The sequence below is a fragment of the Colletotrichum costaricense genome (assembly GCF_030867565.1).
Source record: "Colletotrichum costaricense strain IMI 309622 chromosome Unknown Scaffold_11.1, whole genome shotgun sequence".
NCBI lineage: Eukaryota > Fungi > Ascomycota > Sordariomycetes > Glomerellales > Glomerellaceae > Colletotrichum > Colletotrichum costaricense.
The window spans coordinates 1,061,167-1,088,781 of NW_026848240.1; the positions used below are offsets into that span (position 1 = coordinate 1,061,167).

Genomic DNA, 27,615 nt, shown 5'->3' on the forward strand with positions numbered 1-27,615 from the left:
GACGTTATTTCGCGCCGGCAGGGAGATGCTTTCTTGTTGCGTCGGGAATGTCCCAGTGATTGCGACCGTATGGACGGAGATTTTGTCGTACTGGTCTGACATGACATTGGCACCCAAAAAGTAGGAAGCGGGAATAAAGGTCATGATGGAGATGGAAAAAGTCAGATGAAGCCATCAGTTCGAATAGAGGAAGTTCCTTAATCGTGGCTTCCAATTCATTGACACCTTTGTAATGTAGGTACGTACAGCCTTCCGTGATGATGTCGGCAGGTAAGGTAGAGAAATACCTTGGGTACTCCAGTCAAGGTAGTACCTACCATACTCAGTCTTCCGTACAGCCTCTTTTCATCCGCATCGTCCAGCAGGGGTATGCCAACGAGAACTCGTACAACGTATGCGTTGTCTCTGATCATTACTACCTCGAGAAACCTTACGGTCATCTAATTCAACTACCAACCCACGATGGAAATGAGATGCTCTCATGGTGAGGGTCGCCTTACATGGCGATGCGACACCATCTCAGACGAATACTTGCCCAAAGTTGGGGTGCAGAGGGTGAGACCCTTCTGGCGAAGAATTCTCGCCCACTCATCGATAATTTGCACAGCGACCAGGTCTCACTTGGTTTGGCAAGCCACGGGCCGCTTCAATTAACCGCGGGAATGACCGTCATCTTGCGCTTTCTCCAGCGTATCAGAACATCTTGCTGTCATCTGACGAATCGGCAGCCTAGGATATCGGTACATGCCTCACGGTTCAGAAGAAGGACTTCGGAAATGTAGAGGTAAACTTCGGCCACCCGCCCCGTCCGCTCCTTCCTTTCACCTTCCTTGGGGTTTCCAGCCTGCCACAAGGTAAGGCACGAATATATCGTCGTCCATCCGCTACGACGATCTAGACTACTTTGGTAAGTTACAACCCTCGTTTTTGATCGGACTGAGCCGCCGGGCCGTCGTGTAATAATATCTAGGGATCAACTGGTATTATCCCACTGTGAGGCACAACGCTACCCAGCTTAGGTAAGATCAGGACCGAACTTGAAGGTACAGCCTACAGAGTACGTATTTTGTCTGACATGCTCTCACGCCGGCCAGAATTTCACAACGGGGCTTCGTTGGCCAATGCGCGTTCCTGGCCTCCTAGGGAATATGAATCTTTGTTTCAAACCATCGGGGACTTGGGCTTTCTGCTCCACAAAGGGTCCAGTAATGCTTCATTCATCTCTTTGGGTCTCTTTTCCCTCACACACTGCAATTGATATATATCTTAATCTTCTCCCTTCCTCAATATCCAATCTGCCAGTCACGAGTGTCTGCATATACCCCCAGTCCATGAGGACCAATATCATCCCCGGCTGGCTGTACGAATCCTTGAAGAATCACGACAATTTTCCTAATTACCTCCGTCTTCCCGCCCGTCCTCCCGTTCAGCGCCGCCCTCTAGACCCTTGCTGATTGGGAGGTGATTCCACTCCTTGCTCAAACGAGAGATTATCTTGGGCGGCGACCCATACTACGTACTTAACGAATACACCACCACCACCTTCTCTGTCCGTCCCTATTCCATCGCCAACGTCCGTGCAACCTGGTGGTGTGCACCAGCGATAGTGCTGGTGCCGAGAGGTCATCTTAGATCTACTAATGAGGCGCTCAACTTGGAGAGGAGGATTTCGAAACCGAACCGTGGCTGGCTCCCATCTCCCTTCCAAGAGTAGTGTGGCCGTTATGATCTTATTTTGAACCCCCCTCCATCTCGCTCTCTTCCTTCTGTTCTTAATCAAAAAAGCCGTTACACCAGTCAAGCAAGGTCCCGTTTGCCCGCGTACTAGTCTGAACGAAGAGATGGGGGATGCTGAGAAATGCCCACCAAAGTAAACGGTTTGTGTCTGTGGAAATAATTGCAGGGCTTCTTTGGGGATTACCCGCCGCGCCCTGCTCGTCCATTCCATCTGATTGCGTCTTAGGAGGTCATTCAATTGCCAGGAGATGAGGGTCCTTGATCTATATTTGCCATTTGCTTGTGACTGCTTTGGCTCCATACGGATATTGTGCTTTGAGGTCTGAGCAACCCGCAATTTGGTCGTCATATTGCTTCCATTCCCCAGCAGTCTCGGCGAAGCTTCGAGGAAAGCTACTGTGACACAACCTCATTGCCAACACCACGCATTCACGCAATTGTGTGCGGTTTCTCGATCTCGCATGTACGCGATACCCAGACCAAGGTGAGTATACACATGTGTAATGATTGGCTTTGTGGTGGCTGGCAACTTTGGGTCTTCAACGGATCGATCCCAGGGGAGGTTTGTCGGGCCGTACTGTGCTCCAAAATGCCTTGCCGCCTGCTCAGAATACCCCGCGATTTGGGCTTGATAGTCAGGCTGAGGAGACTCATGGATCATCCCTCTCATGACGCGAACTCGAGATCCCAGGTTCCGGCGGGGCAGTTGATCATCTGCGAGGAAACATGACTGCGACCTCCGTTTCTAAATCTTGAGCAGGGTGCGTCACGGTGATGTCGAGGGGCCACCAGGCCGACATCTCCGAGCCGACTACCTTGCCAGGCGCGTGAGGAATTCCGGCCCTGGGCACTCTCTACTAGCTTACTCATTCGATGTTTCCTGACCAGGAAAGGGGAAGAAAGGAGGAAGGTATAAGGTTGCGTAGATCCTAGCAGACTCGTCCATACACGGCAAACTTCATCATGCCCCAAACTCTCGGGTGCATGAAGGGTCCGACTCACACGTTCATCTAAGGTATTGGTCATCTGGAGAGGAAAGGCTGAGTCTAAAGAAAAGTTTCTTTCGTTCACAATGCTTTTGTAGGAACAAGAAACCACCGTCTGCTGGATGGTGAGGATCTCACCACGTGGATGACAGCATGGTGCACCACTAGTCAACATGTAGATGACTCCCCTGCGATGTCTCCATTTCCTTTTTTGATGGATCGTTGCTGATACTTTCGAAGGGGCCATGTGAAAGGACTATGGAGAGAGTGGGTTTGCAAGTTAATGACGGCGATAATAGTGTCAGTAAGAACAGGAACCTTGGCCAAAGTGGGATACGGATTGTAATGATCGCCCACCTCTCGCATCGACTCCCACTTGCTTACGATGGCACACTGATTGTTGACGAGAAAGTCGCACCTCTTTAGCTGGACGACCTCACGAGATGGAGTTTTTGATCGAATCATGTTTCTCCTTGCTGCCAATGTCTGTCTAGCCATGTCGGACAGAATGAGGCATGAATGTTTGTTTGTACATGGAAAATACACAAACCAAAAGCTCTCTAGCAATCGTCACTGCACCATACAGCTTGCCCTTTGACAAACATTCGACACTGTACGTCGGATACCCAGCCGAGGGATCAAAACGATTGGGCAAACCATACTGTCGGTTCAAGATCGACGAGGTAGAGGCCAGATCTCTCGGCTGGAGGTGATTTTCCGACGAGAGGCGATCTGGGTATCACCCTTCTGTATGCCAGGTGGGTGGACTGATGTTGATAGAGTCCGGAGTTGCAGCGATGTATATTCTATCGCTTTGCAAACTCCGCATCTGAATAGTTCTAGTGGTTTGGTGAAACCACTTACAGCTCCTCATGTTGGAAATCTCGGCCGTTTGCCGGGAAGGCTTGGTTGTCCTACACAAACATTCTACATATCAGCATTTTGCGATGCAACGCAGGTCATTAGTGAAATATATTTGGACGCAGACGAGCATCAGGAGCTATACAAATACCACTGTTCCTGCCTGTTTCCCAAGCCGTCGTAGCCTTGTCAGTTTTCTATGGCATATGATGTAAGGCGACTTATTTTCATTGGGGACGGAGCGAGGACGGCTAGATATTTATGACAAGTCTTGGGTAACTCACGACGGATAGTGACAGACTGATGAATAACTCGGAAAGATATTGCTAGTCGGAGGTCTGAAATATTCTTTGAAGGGTCCTTACCATAAGCTTAAAAGTTTGCAAACTCGAATCCTGACGATGAAAAGTGGAAGTGGAACAGAACTACATCGTCCGCCTCAAGTATATGAAATGGATCATCTCCAGTAAATTTCTCTTTGCTTCAACCAAGCTTCCGGTTAGAAACTTCTCAACTTCTACTTCAACGATTCAACGTGTCTCTCGCGATCTGTCGACACATAGGCCTTGCTTCTCGTCAACGACGTGTCAAGCCCTAATTGCGCTTACCCTGCAGATTGCCGAGGTAGTCAGATATACGAGACGAGATGGATACGAACTGAGACAAGCATTCAACGAAGCCGAGAGGTCCTCCTAGCACAGAGCGTAGGTTACTGAACGTGACCAGCTTCAGAATCCGGCAAGGGTATTTCACCTTCAGAATGGACACGTTCTTGAGACGGACCATGCTCCGCGGCGTCAATACTTGACGGCGCCACCTTTGACGACTCGGTCCTCGATAGCTTCAACTATTTGGGAATTTCGCGGATCATCGTTGTCCAAGCGCCGGAGGCCGGAGATATATGCGGACACCCGACCCCGGGCCCAAGTCGGCAGGCGGCCCCACGTGACGCCGGAGCTCTCATCCGGCCATCGTGCCTTCCAGGTGCAACGGCCGACCCTTTGGGCCTGGGCACTCTTAACAATTTAGGTTGTGGCTGAGGCTAAGTGTGGGGTCACCAAGAGTGGAGTCGGTTGGAGCACCTCTGGTAGGCGGAACCTTTCTGGAAGTAGCACCCCTGCCCGCGCCAGAAATTCCACTTTCCAATTGAACAGCTCGACCATCGTGGAGTCGAGAATCTTCCACCTCACCCTTATTCCCCCCGAATCCTCAAATCCATCTCCGTAACCTATCCTCCCACTTCTCAAACCATCAATTGGTTGGCCTGTTCCCTTCGCCAACTCCCTCTTTCCCGATTCAACTTCCTGGATACGATTATTGTTGCCGGTCAGGGTCACAATGTTCTAAGCCAGCATCAAATTCCATCTTCCCATCGGTTACTCGCTGCTCTACGGTTTCTCACGCTTCAGTCTTCTTTCATCGGAGGTCTGATTCTACTGGTCTTGTCCCACTGCCGTATATACCATCAGTTGTGAGTATTCTTCTCTTTTTCTTCTCTTCTGACCTCCTTCCCTCAAGGAACGCTCCTGCCATAACTGCGTCTTCAGCAGAACACATCAGCTAACTAGGTATCGCTACCCCTTGCAGATATACCGATCTTCTCCTATTCCCACCACCCCATCGAATTCTTCTCTCTACCACGACGACTACAGTCAACTCGCCTCATAATGGCCTCTACCGATTCCACTGTTGCCAACGGCGCTGAGACTTCAGCTGCCCAGCGCCTCCTCCAAACCCATGCCGACCTGCACCCCACTGTCGAGGACGTCCCCGATGAGGATCTCCCCGTGAAGTCCGGCGACGCTCCTTCCTGGGCCGAGCCCAGCTCGAGCAGAGCTGCTAATAAGCAGAAGGAAGCCTCGGCCTCTGGAAAGAAGATCGACACCCACTCCCATGAGCTTTTCCCCGAGCTCGGAACCTCCAAGGGCAAGAGCGCTGGCCCCAACGTCACCCCCATCTGGGGAGCCAAGAGCAACGCCTCTACCCCCGCCAACGGTGTTTCCCGCTCCTCGACTCCCGCCTCGGGAGCTGCCACCCCCAAGATGTCGATTCCTGGCCGTAACGTTGAGACGGTTGTCCTGGATCCCCAGTTCATCCTCCCGCGCAACCAGCTTAAGCGCCCCATCCCTGATATCATGAAGGACATCAACCGCAAGTCGCGCGCCAACATCACTCTGTCAAACGGACCCAACGGAAAACTCAAGTTCGATGCCACGGGCCCCCAGGACGTTGCTCAGCAGGCCCTCAAGGACCTCGTCCAGCAAATTGGTACCAAGGTAGGTGGCCAATCCTTTCTCCTCCACGCGCCCAGGCTGACGTCCCATTTGAAGACTACCATCAAGGTTCCGATCCCCCAATCTGCCCGTGCTCACATCATTGGAAAGGGTGGCTCTGTCATCAAGTCCATTCAGGAGAAGTCTGGCGCCCGTGTTCAACTCCCTAAGGCGGAGGAGGGCAGCGGTCCCATCGACGAGGATGATGACTCCACCATCGATGTTCTCGTCGAGGGCAACGCTTTGTCCGCCGCTTCTGCTCGTAACGAGATCTTGAAGATTGCCGGAGATCGTACTGCCAACCTGAACAGCAAGCTTCGCGGCATCCCGGCTGAGTTCTACCCCTTCATTGCGGGCCCCGGAAACAGCCACATCGGCCGCTACGAGAACAACGGTGTCACAGTCCGCGTTCCTGCACACCAGATCTGGGCTCCTCGTGGCCGCAGCCTTGTCGCGAACGAGGGTGAGCGCCCCGTCTTCGTCCCTGCCGCCGACAACCACATTCAGCTTCAGGGTGACCGCGCTGCTGTCCAGGCTGCGCGCGCCGAGATCGAGCGCCGTGTTCAGGAGCTCCAGAACCAGCTTGCCATCGACCAGTTCAGTCTGCAGAAAGGTCGTCATCAGTTCATCGCCGGCCGCCGCGGCGAGACTCTCGACGATTTCTTCAACCAGACTGGTTGCACCATTCTCTTGCCGACTGACGAGGATGACGACTCTGTCACTGTTATTGGTCCCGCAGCTCAGCTCACCAAGGGTGTCGAGACTGCTATGGACAGAGCCATGAACATGCAGTTCTCCACTTTCGACATTGGCAGATTCCACAAGAACGCTCCTGGAGGTGTCAACACCCACGCTCGCAACGTCACCCGTTACCTGCGTCACCGCGATCTGTTCGACGACATTGAGAGTGCTCACAACACTCACATCAACACTCCGTTCACCTCTGCTGGCGCCTCGCCTTATGAGCTGTACGCTCGTGACGGCAAGAGCGTTCTCCAGGCTCAGTCGGCCATTGAGAAGCTTGTGCATGCCATTCCTCCTGCCAGAATTGCCCCGATTCCTGTTGACCCCTTCTACCACAACTACCTGGTGAAGGACGTCAGCCCTCGTATGAGAAACAGCCACGGCGTTCACGTCATCCTTCCTGAGTCTGGCGAGCCCGAGGCTCCTGTTCTTCTTGTCTTCGAGGGACCCTCTGCCTCCGAGCCCAAGCCTGAGATCAAGACCGGTCGTCCCTCTCAGGATGAGATCCAGGCCTTCCAGAAGGGCCTGGAGGAGGCTCGCAAGCAGATTTTGGATATCATCAACAAGCAGGAGCAGATCGCCTCTGCCTCAGTTGATGTGCCCCAGAAGTGAGTGTGTCGGACCCATTCGCACGAGCGTCCTAGCTAATTTCATTTCACAGGTTCCACGAGCGCCTCCGCCGCTTCATCAAGAAGGAGCAGGCCAACCGCGCCGACGACCAGATTCCCATCCGCGTTTCCTCGGTCGGCACCGTTGTCAACCTGCGTGGTCCCGCTTCTGCTGTCAAGAACCTCGAGGCCAAGGTCGTCGCCTTTGTCGAGCAAGAGAAGGAGGACGAGAAGGAACGTGGTTTCACCATGTCCTTCGACTTCCCCCAGAAGTACGCTAACCACCTTATCGGTAAGGGCGGCTCCAACATCAAGGAGCTCCGTGATCGTTTCGACGTCGAGATCCAGGTTCAAGATGGCCAGGTCGAGCTGAAGGGCCCCAAGGCCAAGGCTGAGGCCGCCAAGGCCCACATCAGCTCGCTGGGCCGCACTCTGGCCGACGAGGTCACCCACATCCTCAAGGTCGACCCCAAGTTCCACCGCGAGCTTATTGGTGCGGGTGGCAGCGTCACGAACCGCCTGCAAAGCAAGTACAAGGTCTTGATCTTCTTCCCCCGGTCCGGCAAGAACGCGAAGGACGAGGAGAATGCCGATGCAAGCAGCGATGGTGGCAAGCCTAAGCGTCAGCAGGAGCCCGACGAGGTCATTGTTCGTGGTCCCAAGAAGGGAGCCGATGAGGCCCGCGACGAGATCCTGTCTCTCCTCCAGTACCTCAAGGACACTTCCTTCACAGCGACTGTGTCTGTCCAGCAGAAGCAAGTTCCGTCCATTATCGGACAGGGTGGTGCTGCACTGGAGGAGCTCCGCGTGGCAACTGGTGCCAAGATTGATATCCCCAGTGCTCGCGATGCCGAGACTGTTGAGATTCTGATCAAGGGTACCAAGCCTCAGGTTGCTGCTGCTAAGAAGGCTCTCGAAGAGAAGCGAGATGTCTTTAACGACACCGTTGTGCAGACTATTGAGGTGGATAAGAAGCACCACAAGTCTCTCATCGGTTCTGGGGGTAAGATCACTTGAACCAACCGAATTTTGTAGCTTTAACTAACACTACCCAGGCGCCAACCTCCGCGACCTCGTTGTCAAGGCCGGTGGATCTGATGACCGCCGCGAGCTTGCACGCACCATCCAGTTCCCCAAGCAGGAGGCTGATGGCAACACTATCAAGGTTGAGGGCCGTTCCGACATTGTCAACAAAATCGTTTCACGTATCCAGGAGATTGTCGCAGAGAAGGAGAACCAGGTCACTGAGATCCTTGAGGTTCCCATCGAGAAGCACAGAACCCTGATCGGCCGTGGCGGAGACGCTAAGCGTCAGCTCGAGTCCCAGTTTACCGTTTCCATTGACATTCCCCGTCAGGGTGATGGCAAGACTGGTGTCAAGATCACTGGTCGTCCCGAGAATGTTGAGAAGGCCAAGGAGCACATCGCCTCGCTCGTCAAGGAGCAGGAGGGAGAGACCCTCCAGGTGCCGCGCAGCCTTCACCACTCCATCTCCAACAACGGCCAATTTTTCCGCCAGCTCCGCAACAACCACCAGGTTTCGGTCGACCACGCTGGACAGGCCCTTCCTCCTAAGCCCAGCGCCGCCGCCAGCCGCAGCAACGGTGGTGCTTTGCCCTTGATCACCGATGACGAGGATGCCACCGCTGACGCCCACTCCTGGAAGGTTGTGGACAGCGCTGCTGGCGAGGATGGCGAGATTGCCTGGGTGCTTCGTGGCTCCCCTGAGAACCTCGAGAAGGCCAAGGCTGCGATCGCCTCCGCCATCGAGCAGGCAAAGAAGAACACCCACACCGGTTACCTCGTCCTGCCCGACCCCAAGACCTACCGCTATGTCATCGGCCAGGGTGGCAGCAAGGTCAACTCTATCCGCAAGCAGAGCGGTTGCAAGATCAACGTCCCCCGTAACGATGCTAAGGAGGATGCGATTGAGGTTATCGGTAGCGCCGATGGCGTTGAGAAGGCCAAGGACTTGATCCTCGAGGCTGTGAGAGAGGGACTCAGCTCCCGTGCGCCCCGAGACTAGAAGTCTGGACGTGAATCTCCGGCGATTGCAACAGAGGAGGGGTCTTACCAACACTTCAGGGACCAACTAAGCGCCCTTACTACGGAGTGGTTTGGCGATTCTCCGGAAGCAGAGCCACTTGAGTGGTAGAAAAGAACGAAAAAGGAAGCAAGGCGGCAGTAGTATCATGAGATGTATGTCGCCTGTCTTCCATGTGTATGGGCTTAAAGGGAGATGTAGTTATGCGTGAACAAAGTGATATATACACAACCATCAACAGAATAAAAATCTGGATCAAAGTTATCTGCTGTTCCTCAAAATGCTGCGAAAAGAATCTGTGAATGAATGTAAGGAAATGCTCTCTTGGCTTCTTGTGCAAGGGGGAAAGAAGGCCCAAGAAAAGGATCTTCGTCCGCTCACCGTCCTGAACCATGCTTCCCACTGCGTGGATTAACCTACTAATCAGCTTGAGGAGAACAAGGCAGGAATTTTGCAATAGTAATTGGGTAATAGTGTACAGACATATCCAGATAGAATTATTTGGTACGTTGATAGGACAATGACCAATTCATGCCTTTCCTTTCCATCTCTTTCCGGTTTCCTCCCTCTCCTTTCCCCGCGACTCCGCTTCGCTTCGCTTACTTTCCATTACTACTCCATTTCCAAGCAGTATATGCCAACAAAGAGTTTGCTACCAGTACTTCCAAACAATGACCAGTTTAGTTGCCAAAAGCCTTATCCATCTGCTTCTTGTACTTATCCTTGATCGCTCTTCTGTTCACCTTTTGTGTCGCAGTGACGAGACCCTAAGAAACCAACTTATTAGATGCTGATGAATGGAGCGAGGGGGGATCTTTGGGGGGAAGGGGGGAGACTTACGCTATCGGGTGTCCACTCCTCCTCGCAGAGGACGACGCCGCCGACAATCTCAAGACCAGAGAGTCCAGCCTTCTTTCCGTTGGAGATGAGATCCTTGAGAACGGCGTCGACGACTTTGCTGTCAGTGTGCATGCTGTGCTCATCAACACCAAGCTTCTTCGCCTCCTCGGCGAGGACCTTTTCATTGGGAGCCACGACGGCGATGGCGCGGGAGTGCTCGCCGTCGCCGTAGACCATGATGTTGGCGACAAAGGGGCTGCCGCGGTAGACGGATTCCATCTTCTCGAGGGCAATGTACTCTCCACCCTGCATCTTGACGAGGTTCTTGACGCGATCAATGACCTTGACGTGGCCGACCTTGTCGAACTCGCCAATGTCACCCGTCTTGAACCAGCCGTCCTCGGTAATGGCCTTGGCCGTCTCTTCGGGGTTCTTGTAATACTCCTTCAGCACGGCGGGTCCCTTGACCCAGATTTCACCCTGGGGAGGGTTGGAGTCGGCGTAGTAGTTCAGATCGGGGATGGACACGAGCTTGAGGTCAACAGCAGCGGGAATAGAACCAATAGCATCGGAAGTGTACTCCAGGGGGTCACCGAGGGCACCGTTGGCGGCTGTCTCGGTCAGTCCGTAACCTGTCAACATAGGCGCCAGAGTCATGGACAGGAAGTGCTTCGTCCCATCCGAGATACCGCTCGCGCCATTCATAATGAAGCGGAGACGACCACCCGTCAACTCGCGAACCTTCTTGAAGACGACATTGTCAAAGATGGTAGCGCCGGGAAGGCCGTGCTTGACCATGAAGGTCTTATAGTTGAAGGCTCCCCAGAAGAGGGCCTTGATGAGAGGGCCAGAGCTGTTGACCTTGGCAATGACACCCTTCTTTACCGTCTCCCAAATTTGAGGCACACCAACCAAGGCCGTCGGCCGGAACTCGCGCATGTCACCAGCGCAGTTCTTGACCGACGTATCCGAAAGGGTTCTCGGGTTACCATAACCAAGGGTGCCACCCACGAACAAGACGAGGTTTTCCAGTACGAGTTCAAAGATGTGGGCCAAGGGCAAGTATGCCAGAACATATTCCTTGTTGCTGACACACTCTTCGACGCAGGTCCAGAGACCAGTAACTGAGCGTAAAACTTAGCATCTGCAGTACATTGAACCTCAAGAAAGATGACTTACTCGCAGCCACAGTTCCAGCGTGAGTCATGGGCACACCTTTCGGCGGACCCGTGGAACCAGAAGTGTACATGATGCAGAACAAGTCCTCAGGCTTTGCCTCTACGGTCTCAACGGGGTTCTCCTCGCCTAATGCACGCACCTCCTCGATACTAACAAGTTTGATATCGGGGTTGGCCTTCTTGAAGGCGTCGACTTCAGTGCCATCGGAAAAGAGGGAGCTGTTGTTGTAGATGACAAATTTGACATTTTCGGCCTTCTTCAGAGCACCGCTTGCTGTCTTGAGGAGTTGAGGGTCGATGTACATAGCATCGGCATTGGACTGGAGCAGCGAATGCTCGACGCCGCTGGCGCCGAGGGTATCGTAAGCGGTGACAATAGAGATGGACTGGGAGCCGCAGGCGTGGGACATGGCCATCCAGTTTGCACTAGATTCCAGAAGGTCGGGTTAGCTTCTTCTCGGCAGGCCCAGACTGGGAGGGGTTCGAGTGCGGAGTGCTCGGGACCTTGGATCTGGGAGGATAGGTAGGACAAAGAGGGTTCTGCTCTCGGACGTACGTTGTGGTAGCGAATAGATGGACTCTGCTTCCTTTGCTCAGACCCAGCTTCCGCAGGCCTGAGCCAATCTGGTTGATATAGGTGAGGAGGTCGGCATAGGTCAGGTAAGAGTAACGGGACAGCTCGAAATACTGCCACTCTTTTTCAACCTCTATGACCTCTCCATCGACATTCTTGGGGACCTTCTTCTTCTCCTTGTGAAGGTGCACGAGCTTCCTGGTGCCAACGGCAGGCTCGTTAGGGTAGACCTGGGCACTTCGCTTGACAATGTCGTAGACGGTGTGAACGTCGGGATGGGGTTGGGTTCGGAGACCATTCTTGGCTTTCCAATGGCGACGGGGAAGAGTCTCGCCCTCAACGCGCTCGTACCCAGGCGACTCGACAGAGAAGGGAGGTTTGTGCACCTGGTACAAGGGCATCACGCCCGTCGTGTAGTCTGGCATATCGGCGGCGGTGGGGTTCGTAGGGAGTCTGGCGTAGAATAGAGCGGTGAGGATGGCGACGAGGAGGACGAGGACGGCGGTGATGTTGGACGGAATGATGGCAGAGTTCACGGAAGCAAGCCTAGGGACGATGATGATGAACGGACACGGAATTGACGGATGGGCCGAGGCGGGGGAGGGAGCTCTGAGGTAAAGCTAGGGGTTTCGAGGTGAGCTAGGTGAATGACGGCAGTAAGTTTGCAATTTTGAGGTGGTCGAAGAGGTTGGCCGGAAGGGTTGTATGGTCGGAGCTTTTTTTCTCGCAAAGATTTGGCAAAGATGAGGGGGAACGTGAGACTTTGACAGAGCCGATGAGGAGGAGCTTCTTGGAAATGCTGGCTGTCGGCTGGGTTACGTAGCTGTATCCGTAGCTGTAGCTGCTGGCACACGAGACTCGAGAGCAGTGCGTCGAGTGAGTACGTGCGTGTGTGCGGGCAGGAGGCGCAAAAGTTAGGTGCGCAGCAAAAGATGGGCAACGGGACTTTAATTGCGTCACGGTTGAGAGCTGGGGAGCATGGGGCATCCAATGGAATGGGGTCTGGAGCTGATAGACAGGCAAACAGCACTGCAGCAGTGCAGCAGCAGCAGCTGGCAGGGACTGCACTACAGGGTACTGAGGGTAGGGATGTCGCAGGTAGGTAGATCCGCCACCGGCCGATGCTTGGGTGGGTCTCCCGCGCATCAGGCAAGGTACGTATCTTTCATGTTGTCCCCCATTCCGAATTTCTGAGGTAATTCCCCTTCTCCCATTGCATATTGTCTGGGCACATCTCAAGCACACCTGCCCCTGGGGTGGGAATGCTGAGCCACTAGTCAAGCTCCCTGCCAGGCCGGGGCTGCATTTGTCTTGGTGGCCGCAGACATGAGAGCTAATTAGAGCTACCTCTGTCGATTATTATCAGCCTCTACGTTACCTTGCTTGCAACGTACGACTACAACGAGAATTTGGATCGTGGACAGCCACGACGGCTTGGCTGCTTGGCTGCAGCTATGTACTGCAGAATCTGGTAATCAGATCTTGTTCCGGCGATTCCAGAGAGTCTCAGCATAGGGGCATATGACCTTTTTCTGGTCAGCCTTGGGCAATGTGGCAAGCTCTGGAAGCTGGAAGAGCCGGAGTGGCATACGTACACCCGTGGCACAGCACTACGGAGTAGACAGCTCTTCTTCTTCCTCCTCCTCAACCACCACACTTTACATCTGCAACGTTAGGTGCTCACCTGGAGAAGAATCTTACCTGCCTCGGCCTCACGAGTTTCAACAGCAGCGAAGACCGAGTGAAATGGCAGCTTCTTGTGGGCCAAATGCAACCCGCCGGTCGCTGCTCAGTCAGGACCATTAACCAGCACCAGGGCCGTTGCTAGCGTGCGGATAAAAAAGAGGGGAGGAAACTGGGCTGCTCCTCCTCGGCTTGGCACGTTCCTTGGATAAGATGCAAGATGCGAGATCGCTCTTGCCTGTCCTTTACCTTCCTCATTACCTTGTTTCGTGCTTTCCTATTGAGAATATGATAGGACCAATTGCTATTATGACAACTCTTTCCTGCCTATTTCATATGTACTTAGGTATCTATCTACTCTGAGTCTGAGCAATAAATCTTACTCGTTCTCAACATTTCATCACTTGGTCTTGGGCACACTCCAGATGACCTTCATTCCCCGCCTATGCTGACAACTTGGCAACTTGTTCTCTCCAACAATTATCCCCAACGCTCAACAATGCTACACTCCATCAATGATCACGCACAAATACTAGACAATGAACAAGCACATGACAGAAGGCTTCGGTGTCGGTGGCAGCCCACGCTCGAGTCCGAGCAGGGAAGGTCGGAAAATGTCCAAGATCAAAGGCTGCAGTCTGCAACCTGCAATCTGCAGAGAACTTCCGATGAAGACGGCGTACCCGTACCGCCCAAGGAAAGGTTTTGGTCCACATCTCGATATCGAAATGGGCTTTTGTTAAATTATCTTCTGCAGGCCTTTTGACTCGAAAAAAACCGGGACCGAACCACTCGCGCCGCGACGCCTGTTCAGAGTACAAACGAATACTCCGTAGGTAACCCCGACCGCCACGGAAACACGGCTTCTTTGGTCTCGGAGCTCCTCTTGTCAAACCTCGCCTATCTACGCGACTCTGCTGACAACTGACAATGGCTGGGTTCTTCATCCGCTCACGTGCAAATTCCAGCCTCAATTGCTGACACATGCGGCGGACATGCACCGACAGCCGAGGCCACAGCAAAGAAAAAGAGGCTCCCTCCAGTGGGCTCCCTGGCATCTGAGTGCCACTGTGCCACTGTCTCTATCCACCTGCAGACAAACCCTGCTTTGCTCCAACGATCCTGCTTTATGCGGACGGGCAGCATCTTGGGCATATCCCCAAACGACAACCCGTTCGTTATCCGAATTCCGTCCAAGACAGAGTTCGGTTCATCGCACAATTTCAACCAACCATCCGAGCTTCCTGTCTGCGATCCTTTTGCCTCTGACTTGCTACTCGCATCTCACCACTTTTGAGGCTATCCCCACGTTGCGAAACTGCCGACATATGTCGTGCTGACGCTCTGCCCAATCCTGCCGAATCGTGCGCCCGAGTCAGACTTGGTCCTCGTCATGAAGAAAAGTCCACGGCCAGCCCGCATGAATGTCGCTTGAACGTTGGGGAAGCTATGGCCACAGTGAGCCACCAGTAGCTGAAGCCCGGCCCAGGAGTTTGCAACGTCTTCAGCTTGTTGTTCCAGCTTGATACTGGGAGCAGACCAGAAAACATCAAACCCCTCATATACACCATGGCGACGGCGTGCTTTGCGGTGGCCAAGGGGACTGTCATGGAAACCACAAAAACCAAACAAAGTGGTCGAACACGGCTCAGGTCAAGATCCGGACCGCACGCGGTGAGAGTTCATCGTGTGGCCGCCGGTCAAAGAGCAATTAATAGCAGCACTCCGTCCATCTCAATCTTACACACACACTTTATCTCTCCTCTCGATGCGGGCCGAGCGTTCAGACGGACCCGATCAAGAATCCGGTCCTCAAGGGAACTTGTCCCCTAGTCGGAGATCCATTCGGGCCCCTCATCCCGGTACAGCAAGCAGCCAGCTTTGCCAACCTCGAAATAAGTGTGAGTTGGGTAGGGCGTCGGACAAAAACAATCACACAGCCAGAGACATCCAGACACCATAATGCCTCCCAATATGCCAGCCCTGTGCCTCATTCACGCACGTATGCTGCATCGTCAGCTTTGATAAACATGCCTCCCCAGCGTCGAGCCCGTCGTTGTGCTAGCGGGATCTACGCTGGTCTAACGGCTTACACTTTGGAACTAAAACAGCACCGCTCGGCACTCCCTCGTACCACAGGGCCGTGTGTTTAGCCTCATCCTCTACAGACAGGAACGCTGCACTCACGTAAACATGCAGCAATCTAGTGGCCCTGCCGTGTTGTAGGCAAGCCAGATGGTGTCCTCTGCTGCAACTAACGGCCATCGTAGTTCTAGAATGGACTTCCCCCATCGGACTATTACCTCCACCATCGTGTCTCTCCCGTCCCTCGCGCGACCAATCAGCTAACACCAGCGGCAGGACCGCTCGACCTCCGACCTCCGACCTTGCTGCACAGTTCTCGAAATATACTCATCGTCACCAGTGTCACAACAATGAAACGCCCCTTTTGCAAGCCCCGAGCGTGCACCTACACAACGTGCCCCAAGAGCCACAAGCACAGAGACGCCCAAGGGAGGCCTGGGTCCTGTCGCCTGGCGGAGACTCTGAAAGGAGGCGGCGGGGAGGCGCACCTCCGAGACGTGTTGTCGGCACGGCATTGATGATATTAAGATAGAGTTATGTCGCAGCTGTTTCCCTCTCTCTTTCGAGATGAACTCCTGTCCTGTTTTCCGCCGATCTAGAGCTGCTGACTGGCTTCGAACACAGCCCCCCTGCTTCCTTTCTCGCGGTAGCCAGCCACCATGTCGCGATTGTGTGGTATGCGCCCTGAAGGGCTGGTGAGTTGCTTCCATTTCCATGGTCCTTGGCCAGCGTCCTGTAATATTGTAGCTAATGCTCGGCCCAGACGGTAGACTCGAGGTTCAGTCCTCTTCCGTCGATGTGTTTCTTCGATACCATCATCATCCCTTTACCGGCGTGGATTCGCCTGACAGTCACTTTCGCCCTTTTCCACTTCATTGTGCCGGTTCTCATCGTCGACAAGATTAAGCGATATACCGTGAAGAAAGAATGGCAGAGGCATGCTCAACTGTCCGTCTATTTTTTTTCTATACTCGTTGTGTTCCTCATGGAGATTATGGAAATCGCCAGACTCGCAGAGATTCGCTATGCCATTGGCCTTCTTCCTTTCGTCTTCGCTGGCTGCGGCGTATGTGCAGTCATGCAGGCCACCCGCGGCATCAAGGGCAAGATTCGCAACTGGCAGGTGGCTAACATCATTTTCTGGATCATGAGCGTCGCTGTCACCATTATCAAGATCCTCACGATTCAGCGCTCAAGCATGCGATTCCCCGAGTTCCGGCGAATGGGAACCGACTATCCGACGACGCATCAGGTGCAGGACTTGGCCGTCATTGCCGGATTCTACGTCCTTCTCTTGATCAACGAGATTGCGCTCTTCTTCCAGAAGACTTGGGAAGAGACTGTCGACGCTGAGAACATCAAAAAGCTCCGCCTCACCAGGTCGATCAGCGACCAAGCCCGCTACGATCTCACCCGGGCTATTGAGGAGGGCTACTACCCCTCGGGCGTCACGTATCTGACCCTGAGACTCGAGGGCGAATCTCAGAGCGAGAAGGCCGTCAGCAAGGACGACATTCTCAAGAAGACGGCCAGCATGGACGCTTCTATCGCAGGGTCGTCTTCCAGCGAGAAAACGGCTGGCAAGAGGCTCATGGATGAGGATTCCATCGAACCAGTACCCATGATACCCCCTAGCTTCAGACGCAACAGCGAGCGGTGGTCGTCGGCCATGACGCTCAAGGATGCTGCCGGGGATGACATGAACGAGAAGGTCGGCGGCAAGGACAACAACAAGAAGCGCGGCAGCGAGAGGTGGTCGAATGCCATGACAATCAAGGAGCCCACAGCTCTCCGTGACGGTCATGACAAGCGTGTGTCAAGCTTCGCCTCCCCGATGGTTGCCGACATCGACGAGATCACACCCCTGGACCCCCCTTCCACCTCATCATCCAGATATGAAGACGAGCATGCCGCGCAGAAAGCCATGCTTCTCGACAGCCCCTTCCCCATGAAAGAACTTCCCGACAGGCGCTCCTTCATGCTCAAGCCTTCGCGCCCCAACACAGAGAGATGGTCCAACGCCATGACTCTGCGCGGCGAGCCGTCATCCGGCAGCGGCAGCCAGGAGCCTTCGCCCAAGGAGCATAAGGAGTATATGCCCTCGGCACCCCCGGCCGCGGCGACGGCTCCGACCACGCCGGAGCGCAGGGCTTCGGCTAGCGAGCGGAACATAATGAGGAGATACTCTGACGCCTCCACGCGGTCTATCAGGAGGTTTTCTGCACGCAGTGACCTCCGCGAGGCGGCGGCCACAGCGGCGGCGTTTGTGGATGGTGATGAGCCGCTCACTTCGCCAACGGAAGCGCATCCTTTGCAGCCGAATCACCACACGCCATAAATGAGCACAGCGATGACACCGCTACGAATTCTCTCACCACCTTGACGCAGATTGTTATCCATCATTCTCGAATGTTCGAGATGAGGGAGGCTAGTGTATAATGAAAAAATATGTAAATCCAACCACCAGATAGGTACCCGGGTAAAGGCGTCAATCGACTGGGCTTTAGGGCGCCGCCGGGCGAGGAGGCGTTTGGATCGGGTTCCCGTTTCTCCCTTTGTAGGTATCCTCCCCCATTTCACCAAACTTTCCTTTTTTCGAATGTAAAATCACACACTATTTAATGAGGCTATGGATCAAAGTCTCACAAGATCTTTCTTTCTTCTTTTTTGCAATATAGATCGACCAAGAGGGATATAGGAGAATTATTGGATGATGAGTGGCTTGTTTCCCAAAAATTGTGATGTGCTTGACCTATGCGACGCTACGGACACTACGGACGTCAATTGATGTTTTCCCCCCGGCGCTAAACTCGGTGTGAGGCTCCATTAGGTGTGGGATTAGACAGCTTGCAATATAGGCGTAGGTATTCGGGATGACGGCAAGAGGGGTGGGCGTGCCGGGTAGGTTAGGTAGCGTAGGATGCGAAGGTGGCTTGCTTGGCTTGTATAGCTTTGACTGATGGGATATTCTTGTTGTGATAGGTATACGTACTCGAAGAACAAAAGGTTCAATGGACAGACATACAACCGAGATTCGACCTGAACTTGGTATGGACATTGGCTTTGTGTAGGTACACACGTTACTATGATAATATACTGCATTGTCGAGAAAAGTCTCCTCCCATCCTTGATGATTCGTAGGTATGGTATTCAAAACACCCCATGGGTAGTCATCTTGGATTCGATCCATGGGGACCCAAACCCATGGGTACACCCAAAAACATTCACAAGGACCCAAATCACAATCACCCAAGAGGACTCAACCCCCAAATTTACCCACGAGAAACTCCAGATCCATTGATACTCGTGCTACGACACCTTATTTCTCCAAGGCCTTTCTCAGAATACGTTTTCTTTGGCGTGCAAGCTTCTTTCACGTCAGGCAGAGCAAGGTTCGCCCCATGGACATTAAGTTCAGTGCTCAAGGTCACGTCAGAACTGGGCTTCAACAGATAAGCATAATCCAGACTCACCTACAGTTCGATCCCGTCATACCGGTACCCTGCAGGAACCGAATCGCAACTCAGTCCCGAAAACCAAGTCCTTCTAGTTTGCATATCTCTCGATCAAGATGCGCATGTAGAACTCTTTCATTGTATAAACTATACTGTCGTGGCCTCATAGCGAATCCCATTCCCCTCACACAAACAAAAAGGGGCTTTCAACAGACCGCCTAGACGCCATGCTTATAAAGCGCTCGAAACACATCGGCCTCTCTTTCGACTCAGGTAATACACACCCACACACACACACACACAATCACACGCACATCATTGCCATGCTTGGAAAGCAACATACGCACATCCCCGTTCTATACATGAAAGAAGGAATGAGAGAAGTGCTTTCGAGATAATCCAGAATCTTTCTAGTACCTCGCCATGTGACATCCTTCTCCCCCAACTCCAATTCTCTATTACCACCACTTACTTCTCATCTCCCCGTCGACCGGCCGCCTTTTCTCCGGAAGAAGATAAGATACGGCACGTCGCTGCTGCCGTTTCTGAACACCGTATCGCTTACATCAGACCCTCGTCCTGTCCCATCGATTCGAATGTGAGTGACTTTGGAATCGTTGATCTTGTACCAAGCCGCCGGATCGGGGGTGTTGGAGTCTCTGACATAGGCGTAATAGTGTCCAGTACTGATGGATGATCCCGAGTGGACAATGACAGCGTAGCACTCATAGTCGAACGGGAGCTCAAATTTCTGGTCCGGTGGAGGACCCACCGTCTGGCGTTCTTCAGGCGGTATAAAGAACTCGTCGAGGTTGAATTTGTTAAAGTCCCACGTAATCTTGCTGCTGTCCTTTGATGCTCTACCGTACTCTGTGTAACTGAATCGTTTCAAAGAGAGACAGAATAGTTCGGGCATCCGTGCAAGCTTGGACTGCTTTCTGCCCTGTACCCTTTTCTTGCAGTTGTCGCATTGATAGTCCGCAAGAATTTCGGGTTCGAGTAACGACCTCACGCAGTCTTCAAGGGTGTGAAGCTTTGAGTTGACGGGCACCGAAAGAAAGTCGTAGTGAGACCAGGTGTATGTGCGGTTGTTGCACTGCGTGCAGACCACAGTCGAAAGCTCCAAGCCTCGCCAGTATTTGTCGACGATGGATAAGTTCTTCTTCTGATATTGACCCCACCACTCGTAACTGCCTTGCAACATTGATTTGCCGCCCCCCATTTGAGGCGGAGGGATATTGTCTGGCTCAGCGCGGTCTCGACGTTGATTTGTCTCGTCGTGGAGGTAGGTTAGGAGCCATGACATGAATTCTTGAGCATCCTGTTGTCGACTGCCACCGAACTCATCGCCCTTATCCTTGATGCGGCTCTTCTCGCAGACTGATCGAGAATAGTCCTGTTGCTAGTCAGCATTTGTTACTCTGAGAAGGATGAGCAAGACAAACCATAAGCGTTTGAGCCTTCATAACGTCAAACTTGCCAGATTCTAGCCAGTGGAACAAGTTGGATAAGATCCGAGACATCAACTGGGGGTGATCATTCTTCTCGTCGGCCTTCCTTGGCACCTTGTACATGTTTTGCCACTCAAACGAGGCGAGCTCTCTGCCGAACCCAGGCGACATTCGAAGGACTTGGATTGTGCTGTTGGCATAGCACCACACACCAGGGTTGTTGAGACCTGTGATGTGCAAAGTATCCTTGGCGGCGTTTGCGACCGAGGGAGAATCTGGACGAGCAAGGGGACCCTGCTTCAGATTCCGGCCCTGAGCAGCCATGGCAATACCGGCGTGAGCCTCGTGGTCATCCTGGGTCTGCGATAACCCACTGTAACTCGGACGAGGCACAGCCGGTGCGGGTCGAGTAGGCGGCGATGGTAACTCGGAGTAGATATCGCCATGATGTTGGGAGTAGCCATGGTTTGGCCGATCAGGGCTGATTGGCGACTGCATGGATTCCTGCTCTGTGGCTACCGCAGGGAATCTTCTCAAAAATTCCTCTGTACTGCGCACATGCATGAAACCGGGAGACCGCGCCGTCTCAATCTCAGCATGGTGCAGTGTTTCCTCCCAAAGCTTGACCTCTTCGGGCCTCAATGGCGTCACCTTGTACTTCCTGCTAGGCTTGGAGATGGAGATGGCAGGTTTCAACGGAGAACGAGCCATGGGTGCTCTAACAGCACCGGCAGTCTGTGAAGTGGCGAGGGCGCTTCTGCCCATGAGGTCGGTCCAAGCATCTAAGCCTCCTTGTAGCAGCTTAGGAGGGTTCTTCAAGTCTTTACCGTAGTTGAAGTACGTTAATGCGCGTTGAAGAGACAATAAAGCAGCAGCGTCCATATCGGGAGAGATGTAGCGCGGTATTGAGTCCGAATCCTGGTCGTGAAACACCACAAGATCGAAAGCATCCCGCCTTTCGAAATGGTGGTACTCCTGAGGAGGCGAGAGGACCATGCTCTCAGCTATTTGCTCCGCTGTGATGTTTTCTCGTAGGAGAATGCTAGGTTCAATGCAGATGACCGCTTGCGAAAGTATGTGGCCTTCGTCAAAGTCCTCTCGACCTCGAACATCGATGATTAAGACTTGTAGGGTTGCGGAGCCCCTTTTGATGTAGTTCATTAGATCGTCAGCAGTAATTGAATCGCCCTCGGGTATCGAAATGCTAGAGGTTCTGGAAGTAGCGGCAGCATTGGAGGCATTAAAGTAGTCGGCGGATGATCTACTAGCCGCAACGACGGTATTGATAGAAGCTGAAGAGCCTGTCCGACTGAACAGGCCCCTTGGTGTGCTCGAAGGCAGTGAAGCCGCTTCGTTAGATACAGTCCCCCTGGCCGGGCTGTAGATCGCATCTGGCATCTTGGGCAGATCTGGTAGGCTTGTCACGACGGCCACCTTTGGCTTTTCGGGCGGATCTGGCATCGCTCTTGGTCCTGCCGGTCTTGGGGGCATAATGGGGTGCGTCCGTATGCGGGGGTCCTGACCGGGCAATGCCACCGGTCCTCGCAGATTGGCGAAACGGGCAGCCAAGTCTTCGGCGGCCTTGCTTTTAGGAAGGCCAGGGCCGCCGGCCCCGGAACGTATCACGTTCCCATGCAGCGACTGGGGCTTCGGTTGAACCGCCGGCTTCGTTCTCGTTGCCGGCGACCCGTGGGCCTGCGTCCCGGCTTCGGCTCGTGTGGGGCTCAGGACCGGGGGGCTTTGCGGTGTCCGCGGGCGGACGGCATCCCCGTTGCTGATGGAAGTTGGTCTTGATATGGTGGGTCTTACGCCCGTTTTCTGGTTATCCGCAATGATGTCGGCCTTGATCTTTTCAAAGTTTCCATGCTGTGAATCTATCTTCTTCATGAGGGCGGTGTAAATGCGGTTCAGATCCCCGCGGCCGCCCTTGACCGACACGGACTCGGTGTGCATAGGCACGTATTTGACAGCGATCAGGGAGGCCTTGATATACTCTTTGAAGGCCATATCGGGTCGACCAAAGTCACGAAAGGTCTCGGCTTGTCGCATGGCGTTGTCAGCCATCTCGAGGATTTTACGCAAGGGTAGGTTCATGTCGATGTGAGGAGCTGTGGATGTAAGGTCATCTATATGTGGCAGCGGGGGCTTGCCGCCGCGGCCGGCAGAGCCCCCATCTCCGCCCATAGCGAAGGTATGTAATCCGGAGCCGTTGGATAAGACCGGACCGCCGCCGCCGCCGAGGACGGTTCTGGTGGCTGAAGAGGCCGTGGAGCTCATGTGAACGGAAATGGATGTCTTGGAATCGGGTATGGAGCTTGAATCATGTCGTTGTAAGCGTGGTGGCTCGGATGCAGGGAAAGGAAGCTATCGCTGGTGATGTCGAGGAAGTGTGGAGATCGGAGGCGTCGAGGTAGGTCGGACGAGGACGAGGACAGGACGGGGACGCAACGATAGTCGGCGCCGGGTTCGTCATGAGTGGCAGTGACGCAGACTAGGTAGTTTTGTAGAGGTTTGTGTTTGGCCGCAGGATGGTTTATTTGGGTTCTGCAGGGCGAGGTTGAATAGACATTGTTCTCTAGATTGAGACGAAGCTCGAAAAGAAGGGTCGTGGTGTGGTTGGGTAGGATGGGCGAAAGGAAAGAATGTCAGTCTTTGATGGATGAAGTTGGATTGGCAGGTGCGCAGCGGTCCTGTGAAAGCCAGATGGTCCGTGGTGGAGGGACAGCCTCGCTCGCTGGCGCTAACAGTTTCAACAATAGCAAGACATTGTGGAGAGGAAACGGTACCGTTGCGGCGGCTGTGCTGGGGAGGGGTGACTCGGTACCTTTTCCGACAGGGCCCGTACTCTTTCTCCAGGGCGTTGCGCTGCAGTGCAGGGGAATAAACCACTTTCCACCACAGTGGAGGCCATCTCACTGACGCATCCGGACTGAACAGCGGTTCGGGCACTGGAACTGGCGGGCAGTGCCCTGCTTCTTGCCCACCTCAAGTCACCCGGCCCCGAGTTTTGAGCGGCGACTTGCACTGACGGAGATGATCCACGTCCTTGGCCTTGACAACTCATATATCATGCAGCGCCACAACCAATATAACTTGGCTTATGAATGCCCACTTTAGGCAGTTGAATTGTTTATTGCCTTTGATGAGAGCATCTGCTCCGAAACTAAGTTACATTGTTCATTGCTCAAGGCCTGCCGGAAAGGCATAAACTGGAAGTTGGTGACTATGCCTCCCAGGAAGCAGAGTCAGGCCTGGGTAGGTGTGAGGTATCTAATGAGGTCCCTTGATTACGTAGCTGCCAGCCCACATGCCCAGTAGCGTAAAGCAAGTCACCTCACAAGAGTCTCCTTCCCAACTCGAAGCCTCCAGTTCAGCCTCAAATGGCACGCGCCACAGATGCTCCACCGCCATCGTCATAGAGGATACGTACTCCGTGCCTGCTCTGGGGGAAACGGGAACGAGCTGAGGTGGGCAGCTGGCCTTGCCAAAATCCCATTCCCTCCCTCCATTCTCAATATTACACTGTTTCTTTGGGTTTAGCGCGGAGACCTCCGTTCGTCACAGGGCCGTGTTCCAAGCGGAGCAGCCACGAGTCCGCGACGACAGCAACCTGAAGATGCAATAGGTATCCGTAGTTAGACTCCTCCAACCCAAGGCAGCGACTCTAAATCCACCGTCCATCCACTGCCCGACACATTCCAACCCCTGCTCATTCGTACTAAGCCAACGTAACCCAGCGGACCTTGTCTGTGTTCGACACCACTGCCCGCAGCTGCCCACGCCTCCACTGCTCTAGCCTATGCCGACTACGCCTAAGCCTGCTGCATCTCCAACTAGGCCTCCTTACCTTACTGTGTACGCACACCCGACCCTGAGGCTGCCGCATCTGGGCAACCATTAGAAACACACACAAGCTTTCCTCTTTGCCTTTCATCCACATCTCCTACATACGCGCAACCCATCTGGCCCGCTTTACATACGACGACAAAGACGACGACAGCCTCGCGATTGCGCGCCCGCTTTCTCGAGCTAGATAAACCATCCCGACGATCGATAGCCGCCTGTTTGCTCTAACTCCCCGCCCGACAAAACATTTCCAGCCTTCAAAATGATGGGCTGGTGGTCCAGCTCGGCCAACACGGCCTTGGACGAGCAAATTGAGAAAGCCACAGGCAGCAGCTTGTACGACTCTCTGCCATCCGTTGTCATGCTCTTCTAACATTGACACAGGGAGGATATCGCCCTGAATCTCGAGATCTCTGATGTCATCAGATCAAAGACCGTTCAGCCTAAGGAGGCCATGCGCTCCTTGAAGAGGCGCATCGGCAACAAGAACCCTAATACCCAGCTGAGCGCACTGAATGTAGGTCATCGTTGCTGCCTGATCACGCTTGACTGAACTGACTCTGTCCGCCCGCAGCTCACCGACACGTGTGTAAAGAATGGAGGCACCCACTTCCTCGCCGAAATCGCCTCAAGGGAGTTCATGGACAACCTGACTTCCCTCCTTCAAGCTGTCGGACCCGCCGCCGTCAACCACGAAGTCAAGCAGAAGATTCTCGAGCTGATACAATCTTGGGCCGCCGCCACCGAAGGACGCCTTGAACTGGGATACATCGGAGAGGTCTACAAGACATTGCAAAGGGAAGGTCATCAATTTCCTCCTAAAATCAGCGTCTCCAGCAGCATGATCGACAGCAGCGCGGTAGGTTCTCATCCACGGCTATGAATCTTCCCAGCCCAAACTGACTAGCTTCTCAAAGCCCCCCGAGTGGGTGGATTCAGATGTCTGCATGCGATGCCGCACCGCCTTTACCTTCACGAACCGAAAGCATCACTGCCGAAACTGCGGCAACTGCTTCGATCAACAATGTTCGGCCAAGTCGCTACCCCTCCCCCACCTCGGCATCATGCAGCCCGTCCGCGTCGACGACGGCTGCTACGCGAAGCTCATGGACAGATCGGCCAAGGGAGGTGCTGCACCACCTTCGCCGCTGTCGCAAGACCGATCTCCCACCTATCCTTACAAGACACGAAGCACATCGGCCATGCAACCACGCAACGCCCGCGTCGACGACGCATTCGACGAGGACCTGAAGAAGGCGCTAGCTATGAGCTTGGAGGAGGTCAAAGGCTACTCTCAGGGCTATGTTGCGCCTACGGCCAATGGTCCCTCGGGACCCAAGGTCAACGGCAGCTCTGCGCCTGCAGCATCGTCCGGCGCGGATGAGGAAGATGACGACCTCAAGGCTGCCATCGCCGCTTCGCTAGCTGATATGGAGGAGCAGAAGCAAAGACATGCGGCAGTCTTGAAGGAGCACACCTCGAATCCCGGACCAAACCCTACTCAGCAGTTTTCTCTGCCCAAGAACGATTACGAGCTAACACCGGTTGAGGCTGAGAACATTAACCTGTTTGCAACTCTCGTCGACCGCCTGCAAACACAACCCCCCGGAACCATTCTGCGCGAGCCTCAAATCCAAGAACTTTACGATAGCATCGGCACACTGCGGCCTAAGCTTGCCCGTACTTACGGGGAGACTATGAGCAAGCATGGTAAGTACCCCTGGAATTCCAGGTGTCCGTCTCTGTCTTCTCACACAGCCTCTAGACACACTACTCGACCTACATGCCAAACTTTCCACCGTTGTTCGCTACTACGACAGGATGCTAGAAGAGCGCCTGTCCAAGGCATACAGCCAGCACGCAATTGGGGGAGGATACAATCTCCCCCCTCGCCAGTCTGGCGCTTACCCTACGCTGCAAGGCAGTGCACCTGGGGGTGCCGGCCTGGCCGAGAATTTCTATACCGGATCACAGCAGATGGACTACGGCCACGCACCGCCACCTCAGGCCTACGCACAACACCCGCAGCACACTCCACAACCTCAGTACGCGACTTTTGACAAGCGCGCATCCATGGCTGGTCCGCCGGGAGGACCGTATCCTGGCCAAGAGCCTCAAAGAACGGATAGCTGGAGAAGCGGAGCTGGTCCCGTACCTGACGGCCAATACGCACCCCAGCAGTCTTATGCTCCAAGCGAACCGCCTCAAGCAAATCACCAGAACCAGCCAGGTCAACCTCCGGGCACCCCTTCGGCAGACCCCAACGCTTCTTATTACTTCAACCCTCAGCAGCCTAGCGCACCTCCTTCTGCTCCGCCGAACGCGGATCCTAACCCATCGCCATACCCGAATCTTCAGCAGCCAGTGCAATACCGACAGCCCATGCCACCCCAACAAACACCTACTCAAACGCCTGCTCAGCCGGAACAGCCCACGCAACAACAGGCTCCGCCCCAGCAGCAAAGCTACTGGCAACCATCAGTACCGCAGCAATCGGCGCACCCTCAACAGCATTGGCAAGGCCAGTACAACAGCGGATATACCCAAGAATCATTTCCGTCTGCTCCGCAAAACGCACCTAAGCAGCCGGCAGTGGAGGAGAGTCTCATTGATCTTTGAAAGACAGGAAAGTAATCAGGAAGCATGCAGGCCATTAGCTCTCGGCGTTTCAGGGTCAGGGAGAGCCCGACACTAGCATCTTCAGACTTAAGAATGAGCTACAAAATGAAAGTTTTATTGGATTATGATCACTCTCCAACTTGTGACTGTGATGTTGATAATGGACCCTATGTGAAGACTGAAGTCGGAGCATCCAGGCAAGGGCTTATGTGAATGATTCACCTAGCATTACCTTACTAACACACGGACGCGGGTGAATACCACGTTCAGGATCCCCCTTCAACATGTACATTTCCAGCACAGGCTTCCCGCATATCAACTTTGCGTGCCTAGGCTATGACTGTAGCCCTCTTAACTATCTTACTCTGTAATTATCCTCGCCCGTCACGAGCCTTCTCAAACGATATTAAAGCGCATCATCAAAGTCAATAATTCCTTCTGACTCACACTTTCCGCCGGGGAGCAAATCTAGAAGTAGAAATCCATTCCACCGGCTTTTGACCGTAGGTAAGGTAAGGCGAGGTAAGGTAGCCGGCCACCCGCTCCTCTTGCCGGACCAATCATGCAAAAGAAGCCACAAAAGCCCGCGTCCAACCCCCTCCGGCCAACCACGGCACGGCGCCAGCGCGGC

The 27,615-nt window shown here is 53.9% G+C and overlaps 6 protein-coding genes across 6 annotated transcripts; 4 read left to right on the plus strand and 2 right to left on the minus strand.

The window, feature by feature from the left end:
- Positions 1 to 3,595: 3,595 nt before the first annotated feature.
- On the plus strand, positions 3,596 to 3,799 carry CCOS01_10709 (uncharacterized protein; the record flags this gene model as incomplete). Its single annotated transcript, XM_060458863.1, has 1 exon — positions 3,596 to 3,799. One exon carries the CDS (start codon positions 3,596 to 3,598, stop codon positions 3,797 to 3,799), a length of 204 nt encoding a protein of 67 aa, XP_060310665.1.
- Positions 3,800 to 5,251: 1,452 nt separating this feature from the next.
- Positions 5,252 to 9,235, plus strand: CCOS01_10710 (KH domain-containing protein; the record flags this gene model as incomplete). Its single annotated transcript, XM_060458864.1, has 4 exons — positions 5,252 to 5,860; positions 5,915 to 7,209; positions 7,263 to 8,212; positions 8,265 to 9,235. 4 exons carry the CDS (start codon positions 5,252 to 5,254, stop codon positions 9,233 to 9,235), a joined length of 3,825 nt encoding a protein of 1,274 aa, XP_060310666.1.
- A 698-nt stretch (positions 9,236 to 9,933) lies between these two features.
- On the minus strand, positions 9,934 to 13,358 carry CCOS01_10711 (AMP-binding enzyme; the record flags this gene model as incomplete). Its single annotated transcript, XM_060458865.1, has 5 exons — positions 9,934 to 10,020; positions 10,094 to 11,217; positions 11,273 to 11,697; positions 11,828 to 12,391; positions 13,306 to 13,358. The coding sequence occupies 5 exons, from the start codon at positions 13,356 to 13,358 to the stop codon at positions 9,934 to 9,936; spliced, it is 2,253 nt and encodes a 750-aa protein (XP_060310667.1).
- A 2,914-nt stretch (positions 13,359 to 16,272) lies between these two features.
- Positions 16,273 to 17,951, plus strand: CCOS01_10712 (uncharacterized protein; the record flags this gene model as incomplete). The annotated part of the gene is made up of 2 exons (XM_060458866.1): positions 16,273 to 16,308; positions 16,377 to 17,951. 2 exons carry the CDS (start codon positions 16,273 to 16,275, stop codon positions 17,949 to 17,951), a joined length of 1,611 nt encoding a protein of 536 aa, XP_060310668.1.
- A 1,592-nt stretch (positions 17,952 to 19,543) lies between these two features.
- On the minus strand, positions 19,544 to 22,796 carry CCOS01_10713 (ubiquitin carboxyl-terminal hydrolase; the record flags this gene model as incomplete). The annotated part of the gene is made up of 2 exons (XM_060458867.1): positions 19,544 to 20,464; positions 20,514 to 22,796. The coding sequence occupies 2 exons, from the start codon at positions 22,794 to 22,796 to the stop codon at positions 19,544 to 19,546; spliced, it is 3,204 nt and encodes a 1,067-aa protein (XP_060310669.1).
- Positions 22,797 to 24,627: 1,831 nt separating this feature from the next.
- On the plus strand, positions 24,628 to 26,984 carry CCOS01_10714 (VHS domain-containing protein; the record flags this gene model as incomplete). Its single annotated transcript, XM_060458868.1, has 5 exons — positions 24,628 to 24,701; positions 24,750 to 24,882; positions 24,940 to 25,224; positions 25,283 to 26,075; positions 26,131 to 26,984. The coding sequence occupies 5 exons, from the start codon at positions 24,628 to 24,630 to the stop codon at positions 26,982 to 26,984; spliced, it is 2,139 nt and encodes a 712-aa protein (XP_060310670.1).
- Between the last annotated feature and the right edge of the window lie 631 nt (positions 26,985 to 27,615).